The 12,888-nt window shown below is 43.6% G+C and overlaps 1 protein-coding gene across 2 annotated transcripts; it reads right to left on the bottom strand.

Moving 5' to 3' along the window:
• Positions 1 to 4: 4 nt before the first annotated feature.
• Positions 5 to 4,027, bottom strand: LOC124054300 (alpha-tectorin-like). Of its 2 annotated transcripts, XM_046380134.1 has the most exons (10): positions 3,429 to 4,027; positions 3,198 to 3,288; positions 2,835 to 2,897; positions 2,352 to 2,551; positions 2,058 to 2,189; positions 1,714 to 1,901; positions 1,352 to 1,494; positions 1,018 to 1,263; positions 723 to 885; positions 5 to 130 (listed from the first exon to the last, which is right to left on the bottom strand). In XM_046380134.1, exons 1-10 carry the CDS (start codon positions 3,601 to 3,603, stop codon positions 38 to 40), a joined length of 1,494 nt encoding a protein of 497 aa, XP_046236090.1. In that variant the 5' UTR covers positions 3,604 to 4,027; the 3' UTR covers positions 5 to 37. The 2 variants fall into 2 exon arrangements, with proteins under 2 accessions (XP_046236090.1, XP_046236089.1); XM_046380133.1 differs by lacking the exon at positions 5 to 130 and having other exon boundaries at positions 184 to 885.
• Positions 4,028 to 12,888: the final 8,861 nt, after the last annotated feature.

The following is a 12,888-nucleotide window of genomic DNA, read 5'->3' on the forward strand; positions in this document are numbered from 1 at the left end:
ATGTTTGACACCAGTCAGCAGCAGAGTTGTGTCTTACCTAATCAGTCCAGGCCATAGTGATGAAGGCAGATGCTTCGTCTACATATTCCAAGCTGGCAGATCTGCGTCTCCGATAACCTCCATTACAAGTCTAGATGTTAGAGAGAGAGAGACGGAGTCCAGACTTCAGAAGACCAACTCACATGCATTCATTCTGGACTGATGGTGCACCTGTTGTGTCAGAGTTCCTCAGTTTGATCGTGTACATGTTTAATACTGGAACACACAGCAGAGTAGTGTGTAGTGCTCTACTGTCAACGAGACAGAGGACTACTGCACAAGTTCTGCACTAAATTTATCATGTGGCTGCAGCGCCACCTGCAGGTTACACATCAGCAAATGCCTGGGACTAAATGGAATAAATGTGGTTCCAGCTGATTGTTCAAGAGGAATGCAGTTTATGTCAATGGGGTCACAACTGGAAGAACGGTCCAACTGTTGTTCTAACTGCTTGTTATGCAGATTGTTTGGGACATTTCAGCATTTATTTTGAAGTGGACAACAGAGGGGACAGGAAACAAGGAAAGACAGTAAAACAAATGTCCTCAGCAGGAACTCGGGGACGCTGTGACCACAGATTATTGTATGTGTGTGAACCAGCAGGCCAGCAGACGTCCTGTTCTAACTGTCCTCCAGTGACGAGCAGCTGGTTCATGAGTGTGTGGTGTGTTTGGGAGGCCCACCGGGGTACAGGTCTCGTTGTTGTGGGCACACAGGTGGACTTGGCAGTGCAGGTACACCTCACCAGAGCTCCCAGGGAACTGGAACATGTTGAAGGAGAAGGAGGTGGATGTTCCCATTCCGTTTCCCTCCACCTCCACCGTCTGGTCAGCAGGGTTCGCACAGCTGCTCACAAACAGGAAAACTCATCACATCAGAACACACTTTGTTTTCAGGGAACAAAAATCACATCGATTACTGAATCCCTGATTCATCTGGACCAGCAGCGACCGGCTGCCATCTCTGTGTGAATCTCACCCATCTATGATCAGGTCGTATCTCGGACTCGCACTGGGTGATTCCTGATCAGTTGCCCAGCAGGCGTCGGTCACCACAGAAAATAACCCGCCCTCCAGCCCCTCAGTGTCCAGCTCCACCCAGACCTTCTGGTTCAACTGGACTTCAGTGCCCGACTCCACAGCTTGTGTGAGGCCAGCGTTGGTGTAGGCCTTCATGGTCAGATTGTAATTCCAAGATCCAGATGTGATCTGCTGGACTACAGAGCTGCAGAGTGCACACACTTCAGCTGCCTTAAACTCACAAACATCCTGGCAACCAGCTTCACAACACAAAGTTTACAGCCACTGCTCACCTCTCTCTGACTCTGAAGGACATAGTGTTGATGTCTGGCTGAGCAAAGACGCAGGAGAAGTCGATGTTAACTTGGTTGTTGCGAATGATGACGTCAGAGGAGCTGGTGATGGTGTTCTTGTAGATCAGTTGGCTGTTGTTTGCCTACAGGAACACAGGATTCAGATGTCGTTATGGCACAAGTTCCTCATGACTGTTTACGTGTTGACTGGCTAGAGGAAGCTTCAGGAGATGGCCAACATAACTAGGAATTAAGGAGGTGAAGCCAAACCCGCAGGAAGGTCCCAAACTAGAAAACAGCAGGAGAAGCTCAGCAGATTTGGCTGCTTGTTGAGAGTGAACACATGGAGGACAAAAACCCACCGTGACCACGGCCCCACAGGTGTTGCTGCTGTTGAAGCTGAAGGTCACCATGTGGGTCAGCTCGTCTGTCACACCCCTGCAGGTCTCATCATTGAGATGTAATGCTGTGTAGTCAAAGCCTTTTTCCTCCAGGAGACACCCGACCAGAGTAACTGAAGCAGAGGTCTGGTCGCAGACCATTGGCTCACCTGAACATCCAGCAGCACAAATGAGGGACATGAATACATATAAGAAACATCTAGAACACAGCGAGTGCTGAAGGTTCGTTATCAGCAGCTCTCATGAACCTTCTGAGAAAACCGTCCTCCCTCTGAGCATCAGGACTCTGCACAAGTCTGTCGTACCATAAGAGTCTGTCGATCTGTACGGGGAGGCAAAAATGGCCCGACAGAAGCAGGCGGGTTCACCACCGACTGTCTGAGCACAGAACTCGTGGTCACTGCAGATCCTGTCCTGACAGAAGACCTGAGGGGAGGCTGAGGGACAGAGAGAGAGAGAGAGAGAGAGAGAGAGAGAGAGAGAGAGACATGTCAGGAATAATGAGGAACAATCAAATGAATTCAGTTCAAGTGTAAACTCTGTTAATGTGTTTGCTTTGGCTGCTTCACTGAACTGAAGTGAAGTGAGAGAAGTCTTACAGCAGCCCGTTTCTGTCCTCCAGTCCAGTGTGTCGTTGCTCCGCAGGCTGCAGGCTCTGGCGTAGGCCTCCATGAACTGACAGTAGAGACCGTCCACGTCAGGATAACTGCACAAAGTGTCGGCGCAGGCGGTTATGTAGGGCGTTGGGTCGGTGTGGCTGTGACAGGAACTGAAGATCGTCTCATTCAGGAGACCACAGCTGTTCCACACATGTGAAGAGACAGAGTGACAGATGGAAGGATGAAGCCCAGTGTTGTGTTATGTTCTATAACTGGGAAGCTGTTGAAGCTTCATGTCACACAGATTCCTGTTCACACTGAATGTGATCAGTTGTGTTCCCAAAATGAAAAGATGAGTAATGTGAGCTCAGGTGAGTTTATCTTTCATCCCTCCTCACATCACATGACATTAAACATGTGATGTAACGTGTCATTAACCACAGAGATGACAGCACCCTGCAGAGAGACGTTTCATCTGCTCACCGTTCAGTCATGTCTTCACAGTCGATGGTGCTGTCCACAGTGTCGTTGTGCTCCACATCACAGCTAGAGGGCGACACACAACACAAAGTCAGCACGGTTCTCCTGTTCTGACTTGTTCACATGAACACAAAACACTGAGTGTTATGGGCCCAAGCAAAGATACATTTAGGCTTTGTGTCTCTGCTTCAGTCCACAAGTCAAACAGCTGAGGGAACTTTCTTCTTCTTCACACAAACATACAGAACATTTAAAAGTGAAGCTGTGCAACAGATTTTTTAAGGGACTTTGTTCCAAAATCAAACTACAGAGTACACTGGAACCCTTTCATCAACAGTATTCAGATGGTTTTGACTGAGGTCTTACTCTCTGGCCTCGATGTAAGGGAACTTCATATGTTCAACATCCCCGGGGTAAGCACACAACCCATACATGGATGTATGTGGTCCAGCAGGTCCTGGACAGATTCAGGACACAATGTGAGTCAAACCAGCATCAAAATTGAATCTAGACAGACACAGCAACTCATTAAGTGACCGCGGAGTTTCCATTCGCAAAGCCCTAAATGTTCAGTTACTTGTTTTGTTCCGAGTGTACCTGTGATGCTCATCTGTGCCTTGTGGCCATCAAAGAAGAGGTGAGTGACGAACTCATGCTCCGTGGACTTGACAGTGATTCCAGTTTCGTTCTTAGAGATCTCCAAATAGCCAACCATATGAGCTGAGCTATTAAGGGTCAGCAGTTCACCATCCACCTGCATCAGGACAAACATATCTGCTTTTCCAGTAACAAACAGAGTTCACTAATTTTAATGCTGCTCCCTCTCTCATTTCCTCTTTTTTTATATTGCTGTTCACACCCAGAAAGGTTGTCAGGTATGTCAACAATGACAATACCTGATGTGATCCTCCCTTTAATTTTTCTTTTGCACTTTTTAGCAAAGCTGAGAAGTAAATCAGTAATGATGGACAACAGCAAAGAAGACAAAGACAGAAGAAATATTGATATGTATTCACAATTCATTAAGTTGTTTAATGCATGTCTGATGTCATCTCATTTTCCCTGGTTTTTAAGCCACTTCGTTCAATTTAATTCAATTCAGTTTTATTTAAAGTGCCAATTCATCACAGAGTTATCTCAAGACACTTTACAGGTGTGTAAACAGCACATTCAGAACAAAGAGAATCAGAGAGAAAACAGGTCCCAGGGCAAAACCCCACACTGAGTCAACATTTGGCCACAGTGGAGACGAAAAACTTCCTTTCAACAGGCAGAAACCTCCAGCAGAACCAGACTCAGTGTAGACAACCTTCTGCTGTGACCGTCTGGGAGGGAGAGGGGGGAGAGGAGAGACATGAGGGGGGGATGAAGGAAAGACAGGGAGGATAGAGAGAACAGTGCAGAGCAGGAGCAGCAGGATCCGTGCAGGGCCATGGAGAGGGTTCTGCAGGGATTCATTTGATTTTGGCCTTCCTGTGTTCCAGGACAGATCTGGGCAGATCTAGTACCTCTCGTATATATATATATATATATATATATATATATATATATATATATATATATATATATATATATATATAATAATATAAAAAAATGTTGAATTTACTGTTGTTTTTCAAAAAGAAGGAAGAGTTGCGCAGAAGTGCTGAGAAGAGATTTAGCACAAGAGCTCCGGGGGAGAGGACGAGTTAGTGCTGTACCGGGGATGGGACATGAGGAGTGAGTCCCCCTGCTTTATGCAGGATTTATATGAATTTAGAGCATCTGTCAAATGATTCTGTTATTTTGTCCAGAAAAACTAATCAACCCAATTGAAATTTACTGCAATCTTTCTTTTCTCGCTTTCCATGCCCCAATATTAAGATGACTTCCTGAAGAGATTTCATGATGAGCTTGTGGATCTATTCGTAGTTTAGCTTCTAAAGTCAGGCTAAAATCTGTTTTCAAAAGTCCTTGGTTTCACACCAGAGACCCATGTTTCCAAGCAGTCTCCATCCAGTAGTTTGGTCTGCACCAGAGTTTGACTGACCGCTTTCACAGCAGCCACACTAATCAGGCTAATTGACTTGAGTTTGTTTTAGCTGAACCAAACAGCTTGGGTGTGACAGCATGCGAAGGCCCTGTTTCGACCTGATATTAATATCTGTCCTGAGTGATCCGACATGTGAGCGGACAACTTGAAGTACAAGACTGAAAGCAACAAAAAATGCACCGAGGATGCATTTTTTCTGGCTTTGTTTGCAGGACCTCTTTGTGATCAAATCAATTATGACGTGGCTCAAAAATAAATGTCCTCAGTGTTCCTGGTAAACAGTTGGATGGGCCAACAACTAAACAAAACAGCCAATTAGGTCACATGGTCTACTGTGGAATGTAAGTCCACCAGAAAAACAGCCAGAGTTTTTATCTGCATGAGTGGCACTTTGAGGATAGTCTTAACGACCATCACTATCCTGTTAGCAGACAAAGAGAGGGATACAGTCGTGATGGATTTGTAAGTCAAACTTGAGGAAAAAAAAAATTATTACATTTTTAGAAAATTAAAAACTTAAAATTTCACTATTACCTCGGTCTGTACATGATTAATTGACATCAAACTAAACTATGTTAACCAATAAAAATGGAGGAGTATAAAAGCCATGCAGTTTGGATAATGATCAGTGATTGGGAAAACCTAACTGTCATCCGTCTGTATGCACTAGAGGCATGAAACAGTGTTGTTTCTGATCCTTGATGCAAAACAATAAGTGAAGAATGAGTGAAGAAGAGAGTGAAGAAAAAAAATCATTCACCAGCAATGAGTAGAAGTATTTTTGGTTCAACACTGCAGATGGAAAAATGACCTACAACCACTGGACTGTTTTTGACAAAAGCAGAATCCTGCATTGCACAGCAAGTTCAACATATCCTGGATAACTTTTGGCTATATGGTGTCACTGCAGAGGACAGGAAGCTTAAGTTTTTTCACAAAATGTTCCTATTCAGGTCAATGTACTTGCAGCTCACTTTGGCACCATGGAAAGATGGAAACAACCACACCAATGGAGCACACACACCTGTGAAAGAGGTTTGTAGAATTTTATTAAGAGATTAGCCTCAAGTGTGAAGATATTAAATCAGCGCTTGGCAACAGGTGTGCTTTTAAAGTGAGAGACATTGAAGAGGATACATGGGGACACTCTCTTCACAAAGAGTCTTCTGCACTTGGTTGAATTTCTTAACGACCAACTACAGTACTCTGGACAGCCTTACCACTTTTATAATTGGCCTTTACTGTGTACGCTGTAGATTTGTATTTTTCTACTGAACTCATGTAAAGTACTGTGTGTCCTTGGAGGTACCCACAAGCTCCTCTCTAATCTTTCTAGGTCTGTTACAGTAGATACACACCTCAGCAACAACACCCACACGTTCGATATCACATTTCAGGAAGTGCACGTGAACAGTGGTTGGCCTGTTCACGTCAGAGATACCAGGCCAGGTTGCGAATAAGTCCAATCTCTGTAGTACGGGGCAGACCCACCCCAAGAAGACTTATGTAAACTACAACCGGATATCTGGGCTCCTTGTGACTGAGATCCTGCGAGAGCTCCGTCACTTTGAGCCCAGTGCTGCCATACTTTACCTGTGACCTAAATAAACTGTACTTCTGTGAACTGAACATCTCTCTGGTTTGTTCTTGGGCTTCCAATTAAAGAATCGGGCTAACACCACTATCAGGGGATGTACACCAAAAATGTACGGATCTCAGTCAACCAGCACGTTGCGATGCGGGTGGGTGAAGTAATACATCTTTTAAGGAACACATTAAATAATTTACCTGCAGTAAGACCACAGCAACAGAAAGAATAGTGCATCTCCCCATTACAGACACTGTGTCATTTACACGAGGCACAGCAGCTTCACTTTAATGATTTTTTACATCTCCTGACACCCAGACAGGATTGCGTCAGATCTGATGTTAATGTTAATCTTCTGTGTCCTTCTGCACATCCATAAGGTCACACACTAGCAGGTGTCCTCTTGATAAATCCTGATCTCCATCAGAGCTGTCTAAAAATGTTGATGAAATTATTGCTGTAGTGACGTTAATGAGCACATGAAAACGACTGAAATGGTTGGTCTGTCTGCTTTTTGTGGTTGTAAACAGTTTCAGAATTTGGCAAAGAGAAGAGAAATGATGATGACAGTGAGATATTCTACATGCCTCCCCCTGCTGATCTGATCAGAGCAATTGAGAAAGCTCTGCTTCATGTACAGTCAAAACACTTATTTTTGTCAGTTTAGTTTGTTAAGCACCTATGCATTGTCCAAGGTTCTGGCAGAAGCGGAGGGAAATGTCTATGCAGGAAAGCGTCTGTGCGGTACTCGTGTACACTAAACCACTGGGCAGAGACTGTGTTCATTGCTCTCAGCGTACTGCTAATGAATTTAACCAGGAACACCAAGTCAGAGCACCCTCTGTGGTAAGAGCACTTCTTTCAAGGAATTATTCTCTTCAGATGTCTCTTACGTATGTGAAAACCCCGTTTACTGTCACGCACTGATGTGGGTGTCATTACATCTGATGCAAATCCTCCCATGGGTGTGCGCGCTGTGGTTGTTCATCTAATTCAAAGCAGGAAATGCTTTAGTACTTCAGTTTGTGTTGTAGGGTGATACTGGTAGGTTATTGAAAACTGCAATAAAATGACTAACACCAGCCTGTTCCATGCAGTCTGACAGTGGAGGCAACCTGTCATATCTATAATGTCGGCTGTGGTTACTGATCATGGACTAAATAAATAATTTTAGGTTATTTTGTCCACATAATCCGCAGCATGTATTAAAGTACCCACAGCAACTAAAAACACAAGGAAATACCTGCAGTCTGTGGGACTGTAAGCATTTGACTCTGACATGTCATAATAGCTCAAGACGCTCTCACAGACAAGTGAGCCGTGCATTATTCTCCACATGTGTGAGCGAATGAATACCAAACTGATTGCTCAGTGGGTGATGTGCTGCATGCATTGATTTGTTGTTTTGTTGTTTCTGTTACCATGGCAATGCATGAACCACCATCTTAACACCAAAAGCACCAGAAACAAGTGGACTTTTCACCACATTCGTCCCTCAGAAGCCAGAGTCAGGCGGCCATCAGTGACAGTGATTACCGTCAAGTTAAGAAGTACAACAGCGTAGGTCTAAATCATGGAAGCACCTCTGCATGTTTTTCTCCAGCGAGATGTCATGGGATATCAATGCGATGTAAATGGCACGCCACTTAATAATTGTGCACTTCACACTTCTTAAGGTCTCCGCAGTCGTTCGCTGCCCGATCCTTTTCGTGAAACTGCACATGAAATACTTTGAAATGTTCCAACACCCTGCGGGTGTGAGTGTTCTGGCAGGTCTCACTCAATAAGACAAACAACAACAGAAGCCGCCATGCAAGAAAAATAAAACAAATTAAAGTAACTGCAGCAGGGACAATGGGACGTCATGCCCAAGAACAGATGAGTATGATGCTAAGTGTTTGCTTGCTGTGACCTAGAAAAACTCTTTGAACACATCAAATCACTTCTCAGGCCTCTGCACCAGCTGACTGAAAAATATGTTCCTGTTTGCTCTGACTATCACATGCCAAATTGTGTTTACCTCCATTCTGGGGCTGAAGCAGCTCACAAGCTGGACAATAAAACCCAAAACGATCTGAGTAGACAGAAACAATGAGAAAGAAATCATACAATAGGTTTGTTATTTGAGTGAAATAACCCTTTAGTCATTATTTCCAATGTTGTGGACACTGAGTTCCAAAAACAAAAAATGTTGAAAGATGTGAGTGATGGGCTCATCACCTTTTTTTGAAAAGGTCCATGGCTGGTTTTCCATGCAAATCATTCAAAGAAAATTAATTAATTGCAATTTCTCTCATCCTGTCAGGATTTGCAATTTAGGAATTTCCCTCATCACAATGACAGGACTGCCTGTCCTGTCATTGTCAAGCCTGTTGCTGCGGTTGTGTAACGTTCCACACCTGACAGTATGTAATCATCAACAACACAGTGTTCTTGGTTCTATGTTGTTAAACATTATGTTGTGTGAAACTGTGCCAATTAAAATACTTGCCCATAAAGTGATTGTATCACTGTTGAATCAAAGCCAGCAAACACCCATCATGCAATGCGGCTGTACAAGAAATACTCTGACTACACTGGCATCCAGCCACTTGCTGCTGATGATGGGGATTTGAGTGGACCTCTAGTCCAAGGCCAAGGACTAGTCCCAGCCTAGTCAAGCGAGCATGAACTGATGAAGCCTCTTGGATGAGAGGTGAAACGTCTTCAAAGACAAATAACTAAGTCCAGTTGCATTTGATTGAATTTCCTTGAGATAAACTGTGTCAAAGTTGTAAAAATATCAGACAAACACAGACAGAATGCAATTTTTAATGACTACTGCAGTGTCAAAATTATTCAACCCTTCACGACAAGGGCCTTTAGCACTACAGCACCCTTATGCTGTTCTGACCTGCTGCAAACCTAATGCCAAGCCAGACACCAGCTTCTTGTTCCTGAGGAATCTTGAAGGAAAGTGAAAGTGTTGAGAGCTTAATTTTTGTGTCACTTTCTCTCTACCACACTACCTCACCTCAACTAAAATAGACCTTGCCCGTTTGTTTTATATTTTATCTTACTATTTGCACTAATATCCTTGACTGTTTATTTTATGTCTTTTTTCCCTACTGCCTATTTATATTTTCTTTTTTACCTGAGAGTGTTCATTTTTATTATAGCGCCTGTTTGCACCGTGGGTCAGAAAGGACTGAAATTTAATCTGTGCTGTATGTCGTGCATGTATAGCATATTTGACAATAAAGCTGACTTTTCTGCCCACACCCAGTGTATTGTCATCAACACTGCTTAAGAAATGATCAAAGTAAACCCATAATAACTCAGCTGCACGCAGCAACAAACCAAAATACTTAATACTGTCTAATATGGAATAGCAGACTGATTTACAAAGTGAATGTTACAAGTACTAGGAGCATGTCTGCTTTCACAAAAGCTACGTTCATATCATGATCAATGATGATCAGGTTTGAGCAGCGGTAAGATGTTTCACTTTAAACAACACATCGACTGCCCCACCAGAGGAGAGAGGACTCTGGACCGCCTTTACTCTCCTTTCAAGGATGGTTACAGGGCCAAGTCTCTGCCTCCGTTTGTCCTTTCGGACCACAGTGCAGTCCTTCTCATGCCGAAATATAAACCTCGGCTGAAGCAGGAATCTCCTGCAGTCAGAGAAGTAACACGGTGGACTGACCAATCAGAGGCCGCTCTGCAGGGCGCACTGGATTCAGCGGACTGGGACATGTTTCGGTGCAGCTCGGACGGTGACCTCAATGAGTTCACGGAAGCATAACACCAACAGCCACCATAAAAACTTTTCCCAACCAGAAGCCGTGGGTGGACAAAACTGTCCGCGACGCGCTGAGGACCCGCACCGCCGCCTACAACTCAGGACTCGCCACCGGAGACACGACGCTGTACAGGGCAGCCACCTACGCTGTCCGTAGGACGGTGAAGGAGGCTAAACGCCGCTACGCCACAAGACTGGAGCTGCAGATGGAGGGGAGCAACTCCAGGGCGCTGTGGCAGGGACTACGCACCATCACGGACTACAAAGCTACACATCCACCCGCGATGAGAGTCGACTCTTCTCTGGCTGATGAGCTCAACAACTTCTTTGCTCGCTTCGAGTCAGACAGCAGGCAAGAAGCTGCGCTCCCAGCCGGTGAAGAGGTGACGCTCACTGTGACGGAGCTGGAGGTGAGGAGGATGTTTAAAAGTGTAAACACCAGGAAAGCAGCAGGGCCTGACGGCATTAGCGGTCGAGTCCTCAAAGCCTGCGCTAACCAGCTCGCACCGGTGTTTACAACGATATTCAACCTCTCCCTCTCACAGTGTGTGATTCCCACCTGCTTTAAGAAGTCTGTTGTAGTCCCTGTCCCAAAGACAGCCCAGCTCAGCATCCAACACCACAGTCCCCTCCCACCTAGATGTAAATACTGTACATTTTCACATTTTCATTTTTATTATTTTTATAAGATTTCTATTTTATAATATTTAATTTTACTCATTCTATTTTACTTACCTATTTTTGGTAGCAGGGACATAAAGAATTTCACTGCACATTATACCGTGTATGATTGTGTGTGTGACAAATAAATCTTGTATCTTGTACAGTCAAAGCTTCTGATGTGCCTGTTGACATCCAACTAGAAATAATTGATTTGCAGTGTGATGCAACACTAAATTTTTCAGTTCCAAATACCTGTGACTTAAAGTTTTATGCTTTTGTACAATCACTGTGATTGACAGTTGTAATGCACATGTGTAAATGATGAACTGAAGCAAATTGCATGTTTTTCTTCTGAGGATGTCCATTAAATGTAAAGATTTTCCCAATGTACTTGGACTTCTTTGCACTAAAACAAAGGGAAAAACATGAACTTCTTGTTATTTATAGGTAATGATGCTATGATTTTACTGGTCCAGCCCACTTGACATCAAATTAGGCAGCATGTGACCCCTGAACTAAAATGAGTTTGACACCCTTGTTCTACTGGCATCAGACCAGGGATTTATCTCTGTCCTTGTACTGTTAGACCTTAGTGTTGCATTTGACACCATTGACCACTCTATATTACTGCACAGATTGGAACACCTAATTGGCATCAAAGGAACTGCATTAAGCTGGTTTCAGTCTTATTTATCAGATCGATTTCAATTTGTTCATGTTAATGATACATCATCCACACTCACAAAGGTTAGTCATGGAGTTCCCCAAAGTTCTGTGCTTGGGCCAATATTATTCACCCTTTATATGCCCCCCATCCGTGATATTATCAGGAAACACTTCACACATTTTCATTGTTATGCAGATGACTCACAATTGCCAAAATGCAGGGCTGCTTGTGGTTCCTAGAGTCCTCAAAAGTAGACTGGGAACCAGAGCCTTTAGTTATCAAGCTCCTCTACTATGGAACCATCTTCCGGTTTCAGTCCGGGAGGCGGACACCCTCTCTATGTTTAAGAGTAGACTTAAAACTTTCCTCTTTGATAAAGCTTATAGTTAGGGCTGGCCTTGCTGCTATAGGCTTAGACTGCCAGGGATCTCCCATGATGCACTGAGCTTCTCTCTAATGCATGTTATTAACTCAACTTCTTCCCGAAAGTCCTTGTGCTGTCTCATCTCAGAAGTTCCCATGGATTGTGGTTGGATCGCCTGCTGCAGTCCTGCTTGAAACCTATTGTGATTACTACTGTTTAGTCATAATCTATTTAATTCTATTACTTCTATTACTAATATGACTACAGGTACTGCTGTTACTATTGTAACTACTATTGTTATCATAATCACCATAGTACCTTCTGTATACTTCATCTATAGTTCCAATATTTCTGGTATTATTACTGTTGCTACGGATCTCTGTTTGTGAGCCCCCCCCAAAAAATTTGTGACAAAGAATTATTCTCTCATCAGAGCCACCCTGACCTCGAAAAGTCTCAGTCACTGCATAATCACGACACACCTCATATAAACTCGCTGATTGAGACCTGTCAGAACATTCAGACCTGGAGGGTGAAACTCATTATTGAATAAAGGTATACAAACCTTTCAAGGTATTGTGCAGTTACATTCCACCACAGATGTCTCCTGGCTTTCATCCCACAGCATAACAGCTCTAACTACATTATATGCCTACAGTCAACTCCCTGTCCCATCCTGATCACAGCTTGTCATGCTAATAGCAAGCAGATATAAGAAGCAAAAAACAAATGTTAACAGTACGTCATGGTGGAGCCATATTAGGTAATGTAAGAGACTGAATACTTAGGTTGTATGTGAGTACAATACTTTCTGAAGTATATCTAAGCAGGTAAGATTTGGTGTTTATCAGTAGGCCTTATCTGTGCCAAACACGTTGTAATTGTTCCTGATCCCGATCTCAGTCCTACAGTATTGCCATTACAAGTCTGATCTGATATTTCCATTCATCTAAAATATG

This window comes from Scatophagus argus, chromosome 23 (assembly GCF_020382885.2).
Source record: "Scatophagus argus isolate fScaArg1 chromosome 23, fScaArg1.pri, whole genome shotgun sequence".
Taxonomy (NCBI): domain Eukaryota; kingdom Metazoa; phylum Chordata; class Actinopteri; family Scatophagidae; genus Scatophagus; species Scatophagus argus.